The sequence below is a fragment of the Carya illinoinensis genome, chromosome 13 (assembly GCF_018687715.1).
Source record: "Carya illinoinensis cultivar Pawnee chromosome 13, C.illinoinensisPawnee_v1, whole genome shotgun sequence".
In the NCBI taxonomy this organism is placed as follows: domain Eukaryota; kingdom Viridiplantae; phylum Streptophyta; class Magnoliopsida; order Fagales; family Juglandaceae; genus Carya; species Carya illinoinensis.
Window position 1 is genome coordinate 25,223,590 of NC_056764.1, and position 23,845 is coordinate 25,247,434.

At 42.6% G+C, this 23,845-nt stretch overlaps 2 protein-coding genes across 3 annotated transcripts; one reads left to right on the plus strand and one right to left on the minus strand.

Annotated features, from left to right (window-relative positions):
• The first annotated feature begins 941 nt into the window (after positions 1 to 941).
• On the plus strand, positions 942 to 23,778 carry LOC122291647 (serine/threonine-protein kinase Nek5). Of its 2 annotated transcripts, XM_043099477.1 has the most exons (15): positions 942 to 1,489; positions 1,598 to 1,664; positions 1,786 to 1,851; positions 1,966 to 2,012; positions 2,116 to 2,161; positions 2,285 to 2,365; positions 2,448 to 2,490; positions 2,598 to 2,647; positions 3,390 to 3,471; positions 3,633 to 3,682; positions 4,454 to 4,527; positions 5,766 to 5,817; positions 5,936 to 6,589; positions 6,674 to 8,176; positions 23,127 to 23,778. In XM_043099477.1, the coding sequence occupies exons 1-14, from the start codon at positions 1,404 to 1,406 to the stop codon at positions 8,159 to 8,161; spliced, it is 2,886 nt and encodes a 961-aa protein (XP_042955411.1). In that variant the 5' UTR covers positions 942 to 1,403; the 3' UTR covers positions 8,162 to 8,176; positions 23,127 to 23,778. The 2 variants fall into 2 exon arrangements, with proteins under 2 accessions (XP_042955411.1, XP_042955409.1); XM_043099475.1 differs by lacking the exon at positions 23,127 to 23,778 and having other exon boundaries at positions 6,674 to 8,424.
• Positions 9,371 to 13,793, minus strand: LOC122291073 (ethylene-responsive transcription factor CRF3-like). Its single transcript, XM_043098722.1, has 3 exons — positions 13,510 to 13,793; positions 10,512 to 11,094; positions 9,371 to 9,466 (listed from the first exon to the last, which is right to left on the minus strand). Exons 1-3 carry the CDS (start codon positions 13,791 to 13,793, stop codon positions 9,371 to 9,373), a joined length of 963 nt encoding a protein of 320 aa, XP_042954656.1.
• Positions 23,779 to 23,845: the final 67 nt, after the last annotated feature.

A 23,845-nucleotide genomic window follows, 5' to 3' on the forward strand; every position in this document is an offset into this window, starting at 1 on the left:
TTGCCTTTACTGCTCCCCGTATTATATGGATCACCTTATCCTTGTATGTGTACATTACGCTAATCATTGCTTTAAATTGTCATTACTTACCGGTATGGGATCACGTCTCTTTCACTTTCTCTCATGCTTCAAATTAATGCAGCCTCGAGAGTAATCAAAAGATGCATAAAAAAAGGTGCTATAAAATTTATTTAATAAATATTCTATAAAAATAAATTTATAAACTGATATATTATCATGTGTTATATTAAATTTATTTTATAATATAAGTAATTTTATAAATTAATATATAATATCAAGTCCTATCAATTTGTAAGTTTATTTTTATGAAATTTCTCTGTAGCTAAAACATTTCTCATTAAATAACTACTTTATATCTATTTCTTATTTCATATGCTCAAACTCTTATCCAAACTTAATATAATTTTAATAAAAATACAAAAACAAATATACAAAATGGATTATATAATATTTATTATTGTGTGCATAAATTGCTTTTTAAAAATTATTAGATGCTCAAATAAAAAATTTGAGATTTATTATGGTTGATCATTTTTAAGGTTGCGTTTGGGCATTGAGATGATTTTAAATATTCTATAAATAATAATGATAAAATATTAAATAGTATTAAATAATAGTAAAAAGTAGATAAAAAATAATAAAATAATAATAAATAGTAACCAAACTAACGGTAAGAATACTATCGTCTACTTCAACATTTATGTAAATAGAAGAGAGACAGTAAATGTATAAAGATTTAGGAATATAAATAATTGTTGAGAATCTTAATTATTTCTCCTATTTTATGTGGTAAAATTTAAACAAAAATTACGAGAATCTTGAATAAAAAGAGTAGACTAAAAAAAGTTAAGAGATTAGTGGTTTTAACTACCGCACCATACTCTCTTAAATGAAAAAGGAAATGAAACACATTATATTATAATTTCTTATTTTATTGAGAGAGAGAGAGAGAGAGAGAGTAGAGTAGGGTGAACAGCAAGGCCACATTGAAGCTGAACTGAAAGAGGTAGATTGATAGGTGTAGAAGCTGAAAAGATTCGAATCCACTGTTCTTCTTTCGAATCTTTTGATCCAAACAAAATCAACATGGTTCAGTTCAAGCAGAAGATTAGTTTATATATACCGGAATCCGAGCGATTCACCTGAGAGGTCTGGAGAACGAACACATTGTCGGTGGCTTTTGTACATCCGGCCGTTCGTCGAGCAGGAATCAATCGCCTCTGGAAGTCCCGCACGCGGAAGCATGTGACGCTTTTTGCTTCCAATATGGTTTTGAAAGCTGTCGGAGGAAATTGATTGGTTGGAGCGACGATCGCTTTTTTTGGCTTTGTCCTTTTGTGGTGATTTTTGGGGGCCATTCGTGGATTGGATTCTCTATTGGCATGGATCAGTACGAGATCATGGAGCAGATCGGTCGCGGCGCTTTTGGAGCCGCCATTCTCGTCCATCACAAGGCCGAGAAGAAGAAGTAATGCTGCTTCCTCTTGCTGAGTCACTTCCTCACTCTTATGTGAACATATATGTGTACTCAGCATTTTCGTAGGGTGATTAGATTTTATGAATCTCTTTCTTTCAGGTATGTCTTGAAGAAGATCCGGCTGGCGAGGCAGACTGAGCGGTGCAGGAGATCTGCTCATCAGGAGGTAGCTCCAATTCGGAATCTCCTTTTGTTAGGTTTTTTAGTACAAAATGTTTATTAGAAAATGTGCGTAGATGATTACTTGCTTTTGTAATTCTTTTTCTTTTGGGAATTTGGAATCGCAGATGGCTCTAATTGCGCGCATCCAACATCCTTACATCGTCGAGTTTAAAGAGGCGTGGGTCGAGAAGGTGATGACTTTCTTTTTTGGCACACGTTTCTCGTATTCATGATTGCTTGATCAACTTGTTATACTTTTGCTGTATTCGTCCTCAATTTGAAATTCTACTTATTTGTAAATATAGGGTTGTTATGTTTGCATTGTAACCGGATATTGTGAAGGTGGAGACATGTGAGTCTTTCTTGCAATACTTGAAAAATTCAAGTATGGAGCTTTGATTAATAATTATCTAAATACAAATTACTGACATTTTTATTGTTAAAACCTTTAACAGGGCCGAGTTGATGAAAAAGTCCAATGGCGTTTATTTTCCAGAGGAGGTATTCTATTTTTCTTTATAATATACATTTAAGAGATCTTTTTTATCCTTAATGCTCATATTGGAATTCAATATCTTCAGTTAATGACTAATGATTATGCTGATAATTGTGAACATTGCTTAGAAACTCTGCAAGTGGTTCACACAGTTACTACTGGCAGTCGAATATCTACATTCAAAATTCGTCCTACATCGTGATCTAAAAGTATGCATTCAAGCTAGTCATTTTTCAGTCCTCGTTGCATATGAAAATTTTATAGCTAATTTATCTCCTGCTCTCTCGTCAGTGTTCCAACATCTTTCTAACCAAAGATCAGGAAGTTCGTCTTGGTTAGTTCATTTAATTTTTGATTTAGTTGTAGTCAACTTTGCACTGATTTAGGACCTTTTTAATGTATATAAACTGACCTTCCTTCTTCTTGTCTGGTTTTGTATAGGTGATTTTGGACTTGCCAAAACTCTGAAGGCAGATGACTTGGCCTCTTCAGTATGTGCTTCTGTGGAATTTCTTTTGTTTTATCATGCAAAAGATTGGATGGGAAACTGTGTTATTTTTTATGCCCATACCATGAAGATCAATAACATACACTTACAAGTGTAGAAGTAAAATCATTCACTTATTTGTTTGTTTTGTATATTAGAAAAGCAATGTGAAAATTTTCAAGAGCCCATGTAGTAGCTAAAGCTTGGTCATGGCACTTTTCCTAGACTATAGTTAGCTTAGTAATTCGTTATCCTCATATATATGCAAAACACTGTTTTTTTCCTCATTTTTTTTTTCTGTCTCGTACTAATAAAATTCTGATTTGAATAAATTTTTATAACTTGAATTGCTCACATGCTAGATGGCACTAGAAAATTTTATAGGTTGATAAATAACAAGGAAAAATTATAAATGATTTCAATTTTTTTCACAAACTGTGGTTAGAAAATAAAGTTTTTAAGTTCATTTTCAAAGTTATTAAAAATTTTAAAAGCGCCTCCTAAAGACTGCTGAAAATTTTTGCATGGTAGCTTGTGGCCTCTCCTATTGAACTCTCTCATACATAGCTGCCCATTCCATACACTTGCAATAAAGTCTGTTGTAATGCTTATCCTGCATATTTGAAGTTATTTACCTCTTATATGTTAGCATGGGTGAACAACATAATATTCAAGGAAAGTAAAGGAATTTATACTGTTTGTATTTTCACTGTGACATAATAAATGTTACATGTTTTCTTGTGCAGGTAGTTGGAACTCCCAATTACATGTGTCCTGAACTGCTTGCAGATATTCCTTATGGATTTAAATCTGATATTTGGTCTTTAGGTATGTGTTTTTATATCCTATACCCATAACGCTCTGCTTGCAGATATTCCTTATGGATTTAAATCTGATATTTGGTCTTTAGGTATGTGTTTTTATATCCTATACCCATAACGCTTTTATCTCTATTTTGTGTATGGCATAAATGGTTTATCATCGACCAGGGTGCTGTATGTATGAGATGGCTGCTCATCGTCCTGCTTTCAAAGCATTTGTAAGTCTTTTGACTTGAAACCAATCCTTACGTTTCAATAACAAGGTCCATCTGGATATTGTAATTAAACTTTACAAGATCGTATCGTATGATTTGTATTTATGTGTCACCAGTTGTAGTTCAAGTGCAATTGGTTTTTTGGGAAAGTAAAAGAGGCATATTGCTACTTTTAATTATGTTTTCTCTGCTTGTAAAATTGCTCCTTTCTGCAATACATAAAAAGTGTTTTTTTTTTTTTTTTTTAAGTGTTCCAGAATGAGTCAAATGACAAGTTGGAAACCAAGATTCTAAAGCTATCACAACCACCATGATGACATATTTCCAGCTTTTGTATTAAACACCCCCCCCCCCCCCCCCCCCCCCCCCCCCCCCCCCCCCCCCCCCCCGCCCCCCCCCTCCTTTTTCTCCTCTCGGTTTCCTTTAAATCTAGTGTTGAAAGCTTTTAAAGAAGCAAGTTGCAAACCATCTGATCTCGACTGGGATGGTGTATAGATCAGGCTATTTATATTTTTCAATAGAGCAGTGCTTTAGGTTATGAACTGTTCTGCCTTCATGCACTTCACAGGTACAAAAATATATCAATTTGGAAGTGCTTAATGGCGCAACTTCTGATCTTATAAACTTTTCACTCATTGTAAATGCTTTCAACTTTTTGAAACTAATTATCCTTGATTTCTTGTGCTATCTCAAACGGTTGTGAGTTTCAAAACTTCACTTGATTGTAGTTGAGGTTATAGCTGTTTGATGTTGGCATTATAAATCTGATTTCAGGATATGGCAGGATTAATTAGCAAGATAAATCGTTCCTCTATTGGTCCTCTGCCTTCCTGCTATTCTCCATCTTTGTAAGTTTCAATAAACCATTGTTATGCTTATTATGATTGAATTTGAAGACATACTACATCTTCCTAAATTACACAATTGTTGCCAATTCTTCATGTGGGACTGTGCTTTGCTTAGACTATTGCATTTTAAATGGGTACTGACTCGGCTGTTTCTCTATCTCTCTATTCCTTCAGGCACCTTCATTGGAGGCTAGATTTAATTTATACGTACAACTATTTGTTCCATCACATATGGAAGTGATAAGCATGTCATGTTGCCATTTAGAATTTTCTCGAGGAAAAGAAGCTTACCGCAATTCTGCTTCTGTACCATGTGCCTTCTAAAATTAATTCTTTGTTGATTTTGGCCTTCTGGTTTTTTGTGAATCAATGTGTTGGAGTGTTGGAGGCATTCAATTACTGTCCAAAATTTATATTTTGGCCCCCCTTCGTTGCTTGTCTTATACATATACTGGTTTTTTGGCAAATAGAATAATTCTTGCACAGAGCTTGAACTTTTGGCTTTAGTCTAATATATAGAATGGCATGCTCATGGTACAGAAAGTTTTATGTTAAGAATGAAAGTATGTTTTTGGGGTCGGCCAACTATGCAAGGACAAGTGATGGGCAATGGGCACATAATAGAAGCAAGTGAGTAGGTATGTTGGTCACTGCCAAGGGTGTTGGTTTATTGTAAGAGGCTTACTCCAATATTGTTTGGTAGATGGAAGGTTATAAGTTTGAGTCTCCTAGTGTACTTTGCTAAGGAGATGAGACTCTTGCCAGTGATCTTTACCCACCGTTTTAGTATCATTTTGCCTTTGGTGGTGTTGAGGCCAGGTTATGGCTCAAGCCATCTTGAAGGAGCACTGCTGGTCTTTGCTGTCTAGATCCCTTTTGAGGTGCTCCCTGATGAATGGGTACTACTGTGGTCATACCAAGGTCGAGGGTACCAACCTCCAGTCTCTACCCACCTCCTTACCCTTTTCATGAAAAAAAAAATATATCCTGGAGAGAGAGAGAGAGAGAGAGAGAGAGAGAGAGAGAATGATAGAGCCACGAGTGATTGGCATTGATGGTTGAAGGTAAGAGCTCTCCAATGAGAGAGATTGTTTAACAAGCCTTGAGGAGAAATCTTGAAACTTCACTAACTAAATTTTTACTTCTTTGGTTAAGCTCAACTTCATATTCTTCATTACATGCTATCAAAATATTGGACGCTGGAAAGCATTATAAACAGTGTCTTACATTGCACACAGGAAAACACTTATCAAAGGCATGCTACGGAAAAACCCAGAGCATCGGCCTAGTGTAAGTATCTCTACTATATTCACTTATCAAAAAAGTATCTCTTCTATATTCATTGTGCCTTTGAAAAGTATTTTTGCGATTACTACTTCATCTTACATTTTGGGTTTGTACTGGTCAGGCATCCGAGATTCTGAAGCACCCATATTTGCAGCCCTATGTAGATCAATATCGTCCATCATGCAGTCCTCCAACAGGATGTTCCCCAGACAAGCCTTTTTCAACCACTCGTAATTCTCGAAGAAATATGGCTGAAAGCCAAAATAGTACTAGTTCGAGCAGTGACAAAGATAGTTTGCTGTCAAGTGAAAAGAATATTCCAGTGACAGTCTCAAACAGTAATAGCAAAGGCACTGACACCGAATTGGCTTCTACTGATGATGAAGATGGCTCTGAGAAGCTTCTGCTTAGCGAAGAAGAAAATCGGCTCCACATGTGCAGAGTCAAAATGGGTGAGCAAGAGATGATGAAACCCATTCACCATGAACATGTATCTAGTATTGAATCAAGGCAGCCAAAAACCATTAAACATATAATGATGGCTTTAAAAGAAGGGAAAGTTAGAGAAAATAGTTCTCCAATGAGGGCCAATCGAACAAAGGCTGGGGCTGCACTGACTCAAAGAACAAACACTGAAGCATTTCCTAAAGTGCCCAGACCTAGTGCCGTTGCTCTTGGTTTCAAGGCTAATGCAGATACACCTCCTGTTGCACCTGGAAAGGCATCCTTTGATCCTGCAAAGCGGATTCAGGGATCAGATCCCTTAAAGCATCAGGTACAACTGTTATTCATATTATCTGTTTTAGTTTCAGTCCTTGTATGGAACTAATTGCTGATAGATGATGATCTTTCTCTGCAGTTGCCTGTAATCGAGTCCTCACCTAAAACTAAACCCAAACATGATGTGACTCCTCCATCTGGTCCTGTAAAACAGGCTGTTGAAGATGGACCTCATGCCAAGTCAAGGCAAAGAACCCCACCTAATGTGGTGAGACGATCATCGTTTCCAGCACGGATGAAGCAAGTGGGGCATGATGTTCCAAATGCAGCGAGCAGTATTGTCAAGTGTGGTCCAACTGAGATGCCCCATGAAGCTGAAAAGACTCCTCTTCAAGTGCCTAACAGTTGCCTAACACATGTTTCTAGGCAGATCATACAAGAGCCTCAGAAGGCTCAAGAAAGAGGTTCAAAAGGAATGCAAACAGGGAGTAGCAATTCTGTCTCATCTTCAATGTCAATTCAAGGATCTGAGGCTTGTGATGATGCCACTGCACCATTTATTGAAATGGAAGGACAGATACTGCTTGATAATAAGAGTATCACTCATACCCAAAGTATTAAATCAAATACAACCAGCAGCTCACCTGCTACCCAGTTGCATTCGAAGATGTCTGGGGAAACCCATGGAGGTGATACTACACCTGTGACATCTTTGGTCCAAACCTTGGAGATCCTAGATGTTAAAAATACCATTGTTGTCAATGAGCAAACGAGTTCAAGTGCATTTCAAGAACTCCCAGCCCCAAGCTCTGAACAAATCTTTGTTTGCAGAGATGATACCCCCTTAAGCAGGCCAAGTAGTAGGCCTGACACATCGATACAATCAAACCTTATATCTGCATCCAGCGGTGATGACAAGTTTACTGTGAGGGAACTTTTATCATCAGTTGCAGATACTACCCCTTCCATTGCGTCTTCCATATCCTCAGGCCAAAAGATTTTGCATCCAGATAAAGGAATCATTTCGCCAAATCCAACAATTGAAAAACCAGGTGCCACCCATCTTTCCCCAGCATTTGATGATGTTATACATGTCATACGGCATAGTAGTTTCCGTGTTGGGAGTGAACAGCCCGTATTGGAAACTGTAGATATGGGGGTTCAGAATGTGGACGTTGGTAAGCTGATAAATGTAGTAAGAGATGAAATGGAGACAAGAAACACAAACTCTTCTGCAAATATTAAATCATCAAATGGCTCTGAAACGTTGAGTTTAAAATCAAATCTTTCTGATCAATCAAGTCTCAAGGAAGCAGATATGAGAGTTCCTGACCCTGCTGTTCCAAAATCTGATATCGCGGAGCCAACAAAGCCCAACCTTCCCGTGACTGAAGAGGAACCACCGACAAAGGAAATTTTGGATGTCAAGTCTTTTAGGCAGAGAGCAGAGGCACTTGAAGGGCTACTTGAGTTGTCTGCAGATTTGCTCCAGCAAAGTAGATTGGAGGAGCTTGCAGTTGTTTTGAAGCCTTTCGGGAAAGACAAGGTCTCTCCGAGGGAGACAGCTATTTGGTTAGCAAAAAGTCTTAAAGGAATGATGATTGAAGACATTGGGCGGAGTTCATGAATTATAATATCCAAGGTAAGTTTGCTCTGATTTGATTTATTGTAAGTGCTCTAGTAGTTAGTGTTAATCATTTACATATTCAAGCTCGGCTTGAATTTTAAAAAGAACAACCAGGCTTTTTTTTTTCTTTTTTCTTTTTTCTTTTTCTCTTTCTAGTCTCATTATGTGATTCTTTCAATGCCTGCTGTTGTTGTACATAGTGACCATACAAGTTAATAACACTCTTCTGCCAAATATATGGTAAACTCATCACTTTAGTGATATCTTTTCTCCAGCTGCTCTTATTCTTGTTCATAGTTGATAAGACATGATTGAACAGCAAATGCGTATGTGATTTAGAAACCAATTATCGGATAAGAGTCAAGACAGCTTTATCCTGGTTAAGATTGAAGGCAGCTTTAGCCATTATTCTGCAATGCCAAACTCTCCTTGATGCCTTCACACACCAGATCTAGCTCTTGAGAACATATTTTTATTAAATTAACTGAGACGGGATCTGCATTTATGTACCACGTTTGTTTCTGAATTCAAAAATTATATTTCCTTTGGCATCTTATGTATATCAAGTCTGTTTAGGCCTCAAGGACCCTGGGTATATATTTACTTGTCACTTGGATGGCTGCTGATGTTTGGCAGTGTAACCCACCCTCGGTGTTATGTGCAGGTGTGTTGATATTTGTTTTACATTTAGGTAAAATAAAAGTAGTGTTTAAAAACATTGGGCACTTTTAGTTTAGGGATTTTTATCTGATTTCAATGAAATCATCATGTGGTGTTATCAAACGAAGAAGTGGAATTGACATTTACATCCATCTCTACCACATGATACGCTCACTTCGCGTGCTAATATATTGCACGTTTGCAAAAATATTTCAAACTAACTTTCTACTATGCATTCAGGAACAAGGATTAACAATGTTTCATCCTCCAGCTTAGCCATTTTCAAATGTTATCACATTTTGAAAACAGAGTACCATCTCTTTGAGAAAATTAACAAGCGACACAAACATTACCATCTACCTTAAGCCGCCACGGGTAGCTCAGGCGACCTAGTCTGATGGAGTCGTCGACAACACCCCCCATATACCCCTCCATTGCCACTAGGTCACTGCCATTCCTTTCCACCATCATCCACTGAGTGAGCTTGTTGCTGGTATTTTTATTGATCATATTCAGCTCTGTCCTCATTGCATTACTTTTCTTCAAACCTCAATTTCCCCATTTTAGAGTTGGCTCCCTGAGTGTCTCCAACTTCACTCTTTCTGACTCAAACGTGATGGAAAACTTTGACATCCAACTGTTCATCTGAAACCCCAACTAGAAAATTAACTTGTACTTTGTCTTACAGGAGAACCTCTCTTAAGACTTTGATGAAACCTCTTTCTATTGGGAGGATGAATCAAACGAGCTTGATTGTCGAGCTAAAATCAAGTTCTTGTTTTTTTGTGAAGGAGCACTTGAAGGACTTGGGTGTGAATTTAAGCAGTGATGTTGGTTTCAGCAACATTGCGGTATCAATTTTAGAGCTGAAAGTAGGCGTGGTATTGAAAGATTAATTGCAGCTTCCCACTGGAATCTTAAAGTTGTATTCTTGCCTTCTAAATTGATGGGGAAGGATAAAAGATAGAAGGAAAAAAAGATAGGATTGTTTATTCATTATAGTTATCTCGTAATTCGTTTTTAATCTCTCACTCATAACTCTAGGTGTAGATATTGTTTGAAAATAAATGAGATTAGAATGAAGCTAATGAAATGAGAGAATAAAACAGGCAATACTAATAATAAGGATCTTTCTAAAATGCGATTTTCATCCATGTTGAACTGGCTAAGTCCACCATTGTCATGTGTATGTATCTTGAACATCCTTATGTGACACTACTACTTCCCTTTAACTCTTTATTTGTTAACTACAAACTACTTGATTGCTTTACAAGTTCATCCTCAATTATTTGAGGATCATGAAATCACTTTGTTAATGTCAAAAATCGCATATTAGGTCAAAAGGGAGGAAAGAATTATCTTTAGCCCACAATGATGGTTCAGGTGTCGATAAAGTGTTCTTGATATTCATCCATGAAATAATAATAAATAAACAAATAAAAATAAATAAAGAGACGTAAAGATTTACATGATTCAACATAAAAGTAGGGGTGCTACCCGCACCATACGGTGCGGGGTAGGCCCTCCCCGCCCCCCGCCCCCGCATGGGGCGGATGGGGAAAATCCCCTCCGTCCCCCGGTGTGCGGGGGTGGGGTACCCCGTCCCGCATGACGGGGTACGGGGTGGGGGGGCAATCCGTCCGGCCCCCCGGTGTTCTTCATGTTGTTTTTGTTGTTCTGTGAGATGGGCTTCTTCACTGGAAGGAGTTCTGTATTGAAGAATAGAAGTCGGTGAAGAAAGACCGTGACCGTGACAGTGAGACTCGTCGCCCGAATCATAGCTCGAAACCGAAGGAACATTAATTTCGGGCTTTTCTTTGGGTGGAGTAACAAAGTTGGTTAAAGCGTCGGGACCTCGAAGCTTAATGGCTGCGTTATCGTAAACCATGGCAGCCTCCTCAGCGGTGTCGTAGGTACCCAGCCACAATCGTACACGTCTTGTGGGATCTCGAATCTCGGCCGCCCACTTTCCCCATGGCCGTTGTCGTACTCTTCGGAACTTCTTGCCATTCGACGGAGCCACCTTCAGTGGCCTCCGGGTGGCCGTGGCCTCTCCAGCAGATCGTTTCCGGGTTTTCGAAACAACGTTGTTCTTGCAATCGGACTCGATGTTGATCTCCTCGACGTACCGCTTCACATGTTGCCGGCCCAAGAAATCATCGTCCTCATCGCTAGACGAGTTCGTGGCGTCAGGGTCAGTCCCCGGAGGCTTTAGGGGAGAAAAATAACTTAAGTATAACTTAAACTTATATATATATATAATATTATATATTATATATTATATATATCATACGGGGCGGGGCGGGGGAAAAACGGACCGGGGGGGTCCGTCCCCGTCCCCCGCCTCCGCTGGGGTTACACCATACAGGCCGGGGGGCCCTGCCTCGGCCCTGACGGTGTGGATGCCCCGCCCCGCCCCGCCCTATGCGGGGGCGGGGCGAACGGGGCGGGGCAGCGGGTAACGGGGCCCCGCTGCCCACCCCTACATAAAAGCCTATGTCTAGGGGGTGTTTGGCGAATAAAATCCACAATAATGAGCGATTTACAATCTCTCATGGTCTTACGTATCTCTCAATACAATAGAAGAATTTAGGATTTTGATAGATTGAAGATGATGTCTCCCTTGAGAGAAGATCATTTGAAGTCATTGTGTGTGAAAGAGTATGTGCATAGAGAAGTCGTTGAGAACCCCCTCCCTTTGTAGAGATCTTCTCTTTTTATAGAGGTTTATTTCCTTTCTATGAGTGATAGAGTTCTACTTACCTTATGATGCCCTTTTCTTTTAGGAATTTAAGTCGACTTCTTTTGGTTTATATCTTCCTTGCCTTATCACTTGGCTTGATTTCTTCTCTTATTATTAGTGATAGGTTTTCAATGGGTTGGACTCAGTTAACTTTATCCCAACAGTTGTCCACGATTCTTAAAGTCGATTTGCTCAACAAGAAAGCTTTGAGAATTTTCAAATCAATAATATGCAGAACAGTAAACTTCAAAAATCTTCTCTGGTTTTCTATTTGTTTGGTAAAGGGTGAAGTAACTCCTAGCACAAAACTCGGCTTAGAGAGATAGGCGGGAGACGGACTCAACCGCATTAGGTGAGAGCATAGAGCTCAGCTTGGTGAGATAGGCGACAGACATGCTCAACCACGTTAGGTGCAAGCGTGGAGCTCAGCTTGGAGAGATGGGTAGGAGATGGACTTGAATGCATTAGGTGCGAGCGCCGAGCTCGGTTTGAGTTTGTTTGTATGAACGTTTGTCTGATTGGTTGCAAGAGATTGTTCATTGTTAGCAAAGAGTGCGTATTTCCATGACAATTTTTTACTATTTGTTTGTATCAGTGGATTTTTTGCCCCTTGATGTGATTTTCTGTTAGCATTTCGATTTTGGTTTTTAAGGTTAGAGTTTGCTTGCTATAACCTGCGCTAAGTGGTTAGGGAGCCCGTTGACCCCTTGGGTTCATCTCAGGCAATTACCAATCTCGTCGACTCGTTTCCAAAGGTAGCTCGCAAAAGGCGGTTGTAGAGTTTGGAGGTAACCCGTTGGCAACGGTTGTGGCGAGTGGAGACGCTTAGCTTTTATGTTTAAGCGGGAGGGTACCTCAAATGCGTTAAAGGGGCAAGGATGGAAACACTTAACGAAGGTTTTTCCTCCTTTATTCGCCAAGGGTGAGTGGAGACATTCGACTTTGTATTTAGTGGGGGGCTGCCTCGACTGTGTTAAAGGAGTGAGTAGAGACACTCGACTTTATGTTTAGCAAGAGGTTGCCTCAATCATGTTAAAGGGGTGAGTGGAGACACTCGGCTTTGAGAACTAGGTGGGCGATAGACTCGACCGCACTAGGTGCAAACTCGGATTGTTGGCTTATGGGTTCAAGCGCAAAGCATCGACTTATGGGTCGAGCACTGAGCATCAGCTTATAGGTGTGATCGTGGAGCATCGACTTTGGCAAGAGATGGACTAGAGTCTTCTAGTGGGTCAAAAGGCCGGACTCAACCGTGTTGCTGTTGCAGGAGGTAAGACTCGATCCCGTTGATGTGTCGGGGGGTTAATTTGACCGCTCTGGTGTGGCGAGAGGCCGGACTCAACTGCACTGCTATGGTGCAAGGCAGAGCTAGACCACATTGCTGTGGCACGAGGTGGAGCTCAATTGCACTATTGTGGCTCGAGGCGGAGCTTGATTGCACTGTTATGGTAGGAGCCAGAGTTCGACCACACTAAAAAACCAAACATGTTAGATTAGATAATCCAAATCACAAGTTTGAGATTTGCAAACCTAAGCTAAGTGGGGTAATGTTCTAGTGAGCATTAGATTCCAATAGTGCTCAGGCAAGGCCCAAGGCATTTCGGGAATGATCAAGGGCTACACATGCCTTTAATTGCTTGGGGCGAGTATTTTCATTGCCTTGGGAATGGTGTTGTAAATTTGGGTGAGCGTTGTTGATCGGGGTGACTTGGTTGCTTGTGAAGTGCTGGTGATCCGAGTGAGTGTCATCATTGCTTGGTGTGTGCCTCTGTTTCAATGAAGATAAGGAGCTGAGGTGTCCATGTGGTGTTTGAGAGTGACTCTATAGCTAATGCTTCAAGCTTTGTGGATGGCTTCCACTCATTTTGCTCGATAGGAGTTGATCATTATAGTGCATCCTCTTTGTCATTTATTTGCCCTCGGGTTCTATGTGAATTCTTTGAACTTGCTTTCGATTAAGACCAGCATGCCAATTATGTTTCGAGGGCATGCAACCACTCGAGCAATTGGGCTCTCCACTGCGTGTCTAGTAGGGAGTGGTCGCCAGGCGTCTCCATGTGGCAATGCAGTTGCCGACAGAACTCTCAAACACAACTGAGAGAATAGTATATCACACATCTTTAAAACATCGATGTAGTCTATTTCATTTATTTGGAACACTGAGGACAAAGCACCATTCATGATGTCAATCATTGCATCAACTCTCTCAGACGACCAATTTGTCCACATGCTCAAGCTTAGTACTGCTTATGTGTTGAACTTCATTCTTTTGGTGTACGGTAGCTGCACTTGGGAATCATTTCAAGGGAGGAGGAACCACCAATGGAGGGGCTTGGTAGGTGATTGTTGTGACCTGGAAAAACCAAGAGGTGGCAGAGGCCTTCACGGCAATGGAGCTAGGCTGCAGCATTGGGTTGAACCTTCACAACGAGAGCGGATCTATAGTAGTGAAGAGGTGCTCGCCAAGGGACATTGCTCATCATGTGAATTACTCGGGGTTGTCTCCACGGGCGAGGGAGCTTCCATGGAATGCAAAATTGGTGGTGAACAACTCGTTGCCCGCCACAAGAGTAGCAGGCTATAGAGAGTGTCGACCCCACAAGCTCATGGTTGGTGCTGAGCTTCACGGCAAGAGGGGCCTTGTGGCGGTGGAGAGGTGCTCCAAGGGACGTTGCCTGCCATGCAACTGTGATCGTCGTGTGTCATTGCCCGCCACAGGCAGTGAACTGCTTGGTGAGATCACTACTCGCCACAGGGGTGGCGAGGAACGATGGGCTTGGGCAATGAACTTGTCCGCTGTTTCTTGTCTCCATAGAAGCCCACTAGCGGCAGATGGAGGGGTGTTGTCGCAAGTACTGGACGTGGCGAGGAGCCCTATGGTGGGCGGAGCTTCTGTTGGCGAAAGAAAATGCCAACGGACAATAGTGGTCTCGCCAACTCACAGATGTCTAGTGTGTGGAACTTTGGGATTGCATAGCACCTTGCACAGTGTACACAGCAGCCACGCTGGTAGGTAACCGGCAAAAAGCACTGTTGTCTTTGTCTTCATCCGAACATTTAGTAGAGTAGTCATCCTCTACCAGCTCCACATAGAGGAGGTGGTAGGCCCTTATGCCCACCAACGTGAGTCCTGTCGTGCACCCAAGATGCCACACTGTGCATTGCATGCACAGTGCATGTTGCGTCATGCACATGTTAATTTTTATTTTTTGTTTTGCTAACAATTTCATTGAATTAAAACCCATGTGAAAGATAACACAGAAATAATAGACACCTATCTACTTCTATGGAGACGTATCAGTCTCCTTCTCCCATTTTTGGTATAGAGGATTAATAAATCGTTCACACAGACGGCGCCAACTGTTAAAATAAAAAATCGCACAACAGGCCGAGAGGGAGGAAATAATTATTCTCGACCCAGGCTAATGGTTCAAGTGTGGATAAGGCGTTATTCGCATTCATCCATGAAATAATAATAAATATGCAAATAAAAATAAATAGAGAGAGACATAAAGATTTATGTGGTTCGGCATAAAAGCCTAAGTCCACGGGATGTTTGGGGGCAAAATCTACTACAATGGGTGATTTACAATCTATCATGCCTCATGTATCTCTCAATACAATGGAAAATTTTAAGGTTTCAGAAGGTTGAAGATGATGTTTCCATTGAGAGAAGATCAAAGTCATCTAAAGTCCCCTCCCTTTTTAGATATCTCCTTCTTTTATAAAGGTTTATTTCCTTCTTCGTAGTGATTGAGTTTTACTTGCCTTATGATGCATTTTCCTTTCAGGAATCTGAGTCAACGTTTTTCGGTTTATCTCTTGGTTTTATCTCTTCTATTATTATTAGTGATAGGTTTTCAATAAGTTGGACCTAGTCAATTTTATCCTAAGTTGACGATATGTTTCATACACTTTTGGGCCAGGCCCTCGGCAACTAGGGCCTTCAATCTTAAACCTGCAAATACAAAGTAACTCCAAATCTTGTGGTCGGGGTGGCAACTGAGTAGAGCATCCAATACCTAAATTAGTAGAGGTAAAATGAGAAAAGCCCCCCAAGGCTAGTTGTAGCAAGCAGAGTTTATGAGAATCCAACCTCATTTCAGTACTTGGGGGCCGTTTTCATACCTGTGCTAGGGGTCAGAGGCCCACGACCTATGACTAGGTGGAGGGGTCTTTTACCAAGTATTATTTAATGTGGTGTGGCCTTCTGATAAAACAATTAATAAGGCATGGTTCCCTGGTGTTGTTTTGGAGTTTAGTCTCATCGAGATGGTGTGTTGCATTCTTTTCCCATCTAAACAACTTCCCGTATTTGCAGAGCCGCAACTTGTCCTTGACTCGGTACTTGGATCCAACTCATATGGGTTGAGGGCCCTAAGTTGGGCCGCTAAGGTGCTTGTCAGGTATATAAGTCTTGGAGGGTAGGGTTCAACTTCCTGGGCCTTTAGTGGTTTATGGAAAACTCTCATGTTAGCTGGACTGGGCCTACGTTCTTGGGCCCAAGGCCCTGGGGAAAATCCCCCCAAACAATTACTCTACCAATTCCTAGCAAAATGGTTCGGTGGGAATTTCTGCAGACTCTTACTTTTTCGTTAGATCAATCGCGATTACTTTTATCTTCATTATCATTAATTTGCCCATTTGACGGCTCCTAGGCATGTCCTGTTGTGATTGGTCCTTTTATATTGTTGATGCGGTTTGATTGTTCCCCTCTTTTCAATAATGACACTTTTCGACGGTTTTCTTCATGCACTCGATGGTGCACGTTTTGTCCTGTCTGCATTGATGGTCTTAGACGGCTCCTGTCACATCCTCTTCAAGTGCTTCGGATTCGCCGTTTTAATGTGGCATGGGGTGTTCCCATATTTCCAGAATTCGAACCATTCCTCTAGGCGTGTATATAATCCCTGGGAGGGGGGGGGGATCATTTTGTGCTACCGTACTATATTTTGTCACTTCTTGTTTAAGTCTTTTCATTTCCAGTGCTCGTCTCCATCTTTCTTCCCTCTAATGGCACCCGAGAATCCTTCTCGCACAACCCCGAAAGGGTCGAATGGTCCAAGGCCTGCTAGACCACCTAGCCCTTCTCGCGCCTCGATGAGGGCAGGACCTAAAGAGACTCCCACAGAGGCATAGAGGTATGCAGGTTCTTTGTGGCGATCATCGGCAACTCTCTAGGACTTGGACACATTGAGACGGGAGTACGATGTACCATAAAGCATAGTCTTCATGGTTCCATGGCCAGACAAGGGGCTATGGATCTTGAGGGTTATACATACAAAGTTGTGTTGTTTCCCTCTATTTTTTTGAATAATGTGTGGCTACAATTTTGTAGCCCAGTTCAGGATGTGTTAGACATGGTGGGCATGGTGCTAGCCTAGCTTCACCCAACTCTTCGAGAATCCTTGTGGAGTGCTGTGTTATCTGGTAGCACACACTAGAGGAGGCCAGTGAGGATTGGGTAGATCTCATCAGCCGAAAGTTCTTTCTTACCCATCATATCCTAAAGAGGGGCAATAATACTTGTAGCTTCCGTTCTACCTAGGCATTGGCCAACTTGGAGCATAAGTATGACAACAGGGCTTCGTGGTTCATGCACTTCTTTTTCATGTTAGGTGACAGGTGGGAGTATCCCTTTGGGCAGGCTTCTCAACAAGACTTTCCCATTTACGCCAACTTGAGAGTTGTTCAGGAGGAGCTCGTAAGGTTGCCTGTAACCTAGGAGAAGCTTTGCCCAATCGAGATTGTGCGAAACTGGGCAACCGCTCATCTGAAAGAACGGATGCTCTGCTCAATGCTGACAGCCTACAACGGCATTTGCCCACCATGCAGCGCTACATTGCCTAGTGTCCTCTATTTTGCTAGAGTCGACCAACCATTTCGGGCGCAATTGCTCCACTGGTCCACCCTTGGAGGGGAAGGGAAAGAAACCTCGAGGGAGTTGCCAGTTGCGTCGAATTCCAATGATGGCATCGCCCTTCCTCTTGGACAGTATTCAGTAGGGTTACTGGTTCATCGGCCTGTACCACGCTTGATGAGGAGGGGATTTTGGGGCCGCCACGCCAAGCATCCCATCCTCTTATTCGCAAGGCCGTGGGGAACCGATCTTTTAGTTGCAAGCCCACAACGTCTCTTCCTTAGGGGGCGCGGGCCCTTCATCTACTGTATCAAGCGTCCCCTCTTCGATCCCACCTGGTTTCAGAGGTTCTTCCATGCTCTCACTCGATGGGGTAGCATCTTGCAGCCTTGTTTTCTAAGCCTCCTCAAAGCCATTCTTCCTAAGGGTCGAGGGGCATGTCTTCTCAGGCACCCTGAGACAGTACTTCCACTATCCTCCTTGCGAGCCCCATCTCGGGGGATGAGGTCGAGATTTAGGAAGGGGTGGTGCAGGCCATGTCGGGGGCCAAGGATGCGATAGCTAGAGCAGCAAGTGCGGGGCACCAAGGGATTCATGTTGGTGATGACATTGCTTGGGAGACCTTAGCATCAGAGGAGTTCCTAGATGCCCTTGAAGCTTTTGTTACTGTCACCGGGGCTAAAGCAGTTTTCGCAAGGCCTAGAGCAAGCTCTAAGGCAATCTCTAGCTAGGAGACAGGAGTCGGGGCTCCCCCCACAAGGGAGGCCACGCCCCAGTTGGGGAACATAGAGGACCACATGCAACGAGTTCGAGCGGCGGCCTACGACTTTGGGGAATTCTTAGCACATGTTTGTCTTCAGGTTTGCATCTTTTTACTCTTTGTTGTTCTAATGTTTATCTCACAGTTCTGCAGGTGTTTTTGTGATAGGGTGTGGATCGACTGGAGGCCTTTGTCGTGGACCGCCAAGAGAGATTGGAGACCAAGAACAAGAAGTCTCACTCCCTAATCTGCATGGCCCTAGATAATCCTAGAACCGAGAGGGAACTCAAGAGGAACTAGAAGGTTCCCCTGCTGGCTTGCACCAACATCTGCGTTATCTAAAGTCTGACTTGCATAAATCCCAGGATGAGGTCACCTTGTGTCACTATGACCTTGGGCGCGAGTCGGATGCGAGAGATAACCTTCAAGAGATTTTCGATCGTTAATCGAAGGAGCTCAAGAGGCTTCGGGCCATAAATTCAGAGCTGAGCAAGAAACGTGACTCTACCAACTTGTCTCGCAAGTGGACTGAAAAGAGGTTCTTGGAGATTTTCGAGTACCTTTCGAATAGGAGGGGGTCTCTTAATACCGTAAGGGCTAAGAGGGAGGCACTGAGGTCCACGAACGCTGAAGCTGAGGCTACCCTTCAATAATTGCAGCAGGAGTTATTGCGAGTGTGACAAGTCCGAGACGAAGCCTGGTACCATGGCTTTTCTGTGGGTCGCAAGGGGTTAAAGAACTACTTGTTGTTGAACCCTGGGAGAAACTTGCCCTTGTTAGATCTTGATTTAGTTACACCTAGCTTAGCGGAGTTGGAGGTAGGAGCTCAAGTGGGGGAATATCTAGTCCCCAATGCTTTTTCAGTTGATACTATAGTGCCCGTGGTGGATCCAAATAGCCCCGAGGCAGATCCTATCTAGTCTAAAGACGGCTTTGAGAACTTTTTAGGCTGGCCCTGCACTTCTGGTTTTACTTTATTTCTAATTTAATGTAGAGTGTTTGTCTTTCCCTCCTTCTTGATTGTATGGATTGGCTTTTAATAAAATTATTTGCTTTCACATGGACTGGCTTTTATGCTTTGTTTTGTACCCTAGTGTCGTTTGTGTTCTCCCCGTGGTTGAGTCTTTCGACGTCCATACGGTAAGGGTCTTATCGCTCGCAAGGTCAGCATAGCAATTGGTGTGCTGCACTCGTGTTCCCATGCATCCCAAGTGGCTAGATGTCGAGGTCCTCCCTTTTTACCCTTCTTGCCTTAACAACGCCGTCAGGCATTAGTGATGCTGCGAGATTCACATAACATTCATTGGAGAGTTGTGCCATATGTGATGGGTGGTAGGATAGGCACGTTCCCTAGGCCTTCCCCGGGGGGAGGGGGGGAGGGAGAGGGACGTAATGCCATAAGTTGCCTATATAAAGCACCCATTGGTGGCTGGTACTTGTCACATCTCCCTTTTTGCTTTTTCGAAATCCAGGTCTTTTTATTTTCCCTTCGAGTGAGCCGAGCTTTGCAGAGCCCCTGCCTTGACAAGTCTTCCAACTTCTTGTCGGCCCTTCAAGGTGAGGGCTCGTCGTGGGTCGACGTCCGAGCAATCGGAGAATGTCGGCTAGGTTTTTCTTCGTGGGGGAGGAGTTGCTGTCTACTGATTTTGAGCGTTGGGCATTGCCGATTTAACCCAACCTTTTTATTATGGATGGCCTGCAGGCCTTTGGGGTGATTCGTTAAGGTCTTTTTCTTCCTTTGTTATTTGGAGGAGTGTTGTAGAGATGGTGCGAGCCGAGCCATGTAGTTGCACCGTTCAATGGATTTTCCTATCTTAGGACTTGCTATGCAATTCCTATTTCGTCGACGTCTCACTCGTTCAGCAAGCTGAGTCGAGTCGAGCTCGCACCTCTGGGCCTATCCTGGTTGAGAGTCATGTCATCATGAAGGAAGGGTCGCTCTGACCTGTCCATGTCTATTACAGGGGTCAAAGTGTCAACTTGCTACTCCCATGCAGGGGCTCCAGTAGGAGGTAATGGGGGTGACTTTGATGACTGTTCACTGATCGTGGACACTAACAAACTCAGGTCTAGCATGCCCCCCTGTCTTCACCCTCCATGTACCCATCGGGTGGCACCTCTCCAACAACCTCGCTAACACCAACCTTTTCTGTCGACTATACCGTTGAGTGCCCCGCCGAGTTTCGTTTTGCCTGTAGATCATTTTTTACTTCTTTTTCTTTGTATGGTTTCTTGCGAATATGTTGTAACCTTCCCCTCCATAAGGGTTCCAACAGTTGATTATTAAAATATTCTTTGTTTATGCCTTTACTATTATCGCTCTTTTCCATTTAGCATATTCTTGTTCTTCACGATCCCCTCACAGGCAATAGCATGTTGATAGTTGGGGCATGATACTATCTTTTTCTGACAAGCGACTAACTTCCCGCATTGTGAGGGCAGTTCCATGTGTTTGGTGGCACCCCGCCAAGTTGAATGGCTTGTTTACCCGTTAGTTGCCACACGGGTTGAACATTACTTAGGCCACAGAGGTCAAACAACGTATAGGTTGAACTCATCTCGTTGACCCTCGCACTCAACGAGGGGGGCTGAGCGGCATATAGAGCGAGTCTTGCCCAGAAATCCTTTGTGGAGGTCGGGTGGTACATAGGTTGAACCCGCCTTGTTGGCGCTCACACTTGGCGAGAGGGCCTTGTAAGCAGGGCTCGTTTGAATACTCTGATGGAGGTTGAGCAGTATGTATGACCAAACTCGCCTCGTTGACCCTTGCACTTGGCGAGAGGGGGTCGAGCGGCACGTACGTCGGGCTCACCAAAATACTCTGACAAAGGTAAAGCGGTATGTATGATCAGACTCGTCTTGTTGGCCCTTGCGCTTAGTGAGAGTGGGTCGAGTGGCGTGTAAGCCAGGCTCACCCGAATGCTTTGATGGAGTTCGAGCGGTATGAATGATCTGGCTCGCCTCATTGACCCTCTCGCTTAGTGAGAGGGGGTCATTTTCTTGTGTCCACTACAGAGGTCAAACCATGGTATAGACTATTATCAATGTTTACCAACCTGACTTGCCGGCCTAATGCGGGAAAGCTCTGAGCCATTGTTCATTTGAAGGAGACATTCTCTTTCGAGTTTGTGTCAAGCAATCTTGGGACTATCCCACATTCTGCCAAGGGAGGGCTAGATGCGCCTCAAATGACTCTCTCCCCATTCATCCCCCTGAAGGAAGTAATTAGTCGACTGCCTTAAAGCTGAATTACTCTTCACCACGACAAGATGGGGTAATATGTTCTAGCAGCCTCCCGACTGCTCCTGCTCACATCCATTGATACCACAAGGAAGGTAGTTGAGGGCCGGGTTGATGCCATGCCACTCTTCATTGCAGCGGGACAAGGTAACATTCAAGCAGCCTTAGGGCCTAGCTTGCTCTCCTCTGGGAAGATCAAGATGGCTTCTGGTTCATCTCACCCTTTAGCACTTCGAAAGAAGGTAGTCTGTTCAGACAGTCTCGGACTAGACACGCTCCCTTCAGTCGACACTCGTGAGGAAGGTAAGTTGTCAAATTGTTGAGGACAGGTCTGCACTCCACCACGAGAGAGACCAAGCAACCATAGGCATTACACCAGTCCCTTTGGTACCCCGCAAGGGAGGTGAGTATCAGAGGGCCGAAGGTCCGCCCGCTCTTTTCAATGACAAGGGCGGTGTAATTTTCGAGCAGCCTTAGGGCTGGACCTGCTCTCCTATGTAGGGGAGGTAGGGCTAGCTCGGGGCCAATCCCACTTGTTGACCCACACGTAGAGGTAGTCTATTCGGACAGTTTGTGACTATACCCCATTTCCCTCGTTGACATCGCAGGGAAGGTAAGTGTGGACCGCATTGGTGCCGTGTCCACTCTTCATCGTAGTGGGACGGGGTAATGTTCGGGTGGCCTCAGGGCCTACCCACTCTCCACAACAGGAGGGTTGAGATGCTTTTGGCTCATCTCGCCCTTTGGTCAAGGGGAAGTAATCTATTTGGGCAGTCCCTGACTGGACCCACTCCCGTCAATCGATGCCCACAAAGAAGGTAAGTCGATGTGTGATTGGGGTTGGCCCGCTTCTCACCGCTGGAGAGATAAAGCAACCATAAGCATTACGCCCATCCCCGTGGGGAGGTAGGTATCGAAGAGCCTAGGGGCCATCTACTTCTTCACTACAATGGGGATAGAGTAATGTTCGAGTAGCCTCAGGGCTGGACTCATTCTCCTCGGCGGTGGAGGACGAGTTAGCCTGGGGCCAATCTCATCTGTTAACCCACACGTGGAGGTAGTCTGTTCAGATATTTTGCGACTATACCTGCTCTCACCCATTAACATCACATGGAAGGTACTTGGCTGCTATAGAATCTATTGGCACAGGCCGTGTATTGACAGAGATATCGTTTCCACATTTGTTAAATCTTGAAACATTCACATTCTTTCATCGATAGTGAGTACACAATAATTATTAAAGCTGGTCACAAATATACAAATTACAAGGCCTTCATTGGTAGAACATTCATAGGTACTTGGTGTTCCACGGGTGTTGCAACTCGTTCCCTTGGGAGTCCCGAAGCCAGTAAATCCTAAGAAAGTTGCTGGCAACGACCACATAAGGGCCTTACCACTGTGATCCTAGCTTGCCTTCATCCCTGGTGGTGGTCCCTGTCTGCTTTAGTATGATTGAGCTGAAATATTGCATATCTTATACATTTAAAACCAATATATTTTATTTATTTTATTACTTTATTATTGGTTTTATATGAAAAAATGTTAAGATGAATACATCTGAGTTGTGATTTAAATTGGTTAATCGCATGATTTTTGTTTAATTTTTGAACTTATGATTTAATTGAATAATTTTTCTTTATATGCATAATACATTCTTTTTATTTTATTCTTCTTATTTTATTTTATTTATCTTTACATGCAGTGGTCAAAAAAATGAAAGTTTGGAGTTGATAAAAGTTACACGTTGGGATTTCAGGAAGGGCACGACATCATTTATTTTCGTTTGGAAGCATGTGCCGCATGGATGATTTTTTTTATTAAAAGGAACGCCACATCCAATTTAATTCCCTTGGGCATTCAATTCACACATGGCATAAAAATGAGAATTCAATTATACTCATATTGGGAGCATTTGACTCACGCACAGCAACTTTTAATTTCAATGGGGACTTAAACGCCGCAGTTTGGAAAGAAAAAATTTTATTCTAGTGGGAAGACTTTGACCTACGAGAACACATTCTTTTCATTTTTATCTTCATTGAGCGCCGCACACCTACTTTTCACATAGTCAGTTTCAATTCATGCCGCACAATGATATTTTCATTTTGGGACATTTATTCACCCAGCACCGTATGTACATATATTCTCTGGGGCATTTTTCAGTGCCGTTGAAGAGCTTTTTGAGGAGTCCAATTGCTGCTACAGTCCAACCTCTTCCACTGCTTTCAATCTCTATTTCCGTTCATTTGGCTTGATATTTTCATTTCGTACTTTTTATTTAATTTCAATTTGAAATTTATGGTGTATTCTTGATATTTTTGGCTTAAAAGTTTGGACATTTTATTTTCTGTTTATTTTATTTTCTGTTAGTTATTTTTCTTGTTTCTTTAAACTTCCATTAAATATGCATTACAATTATAT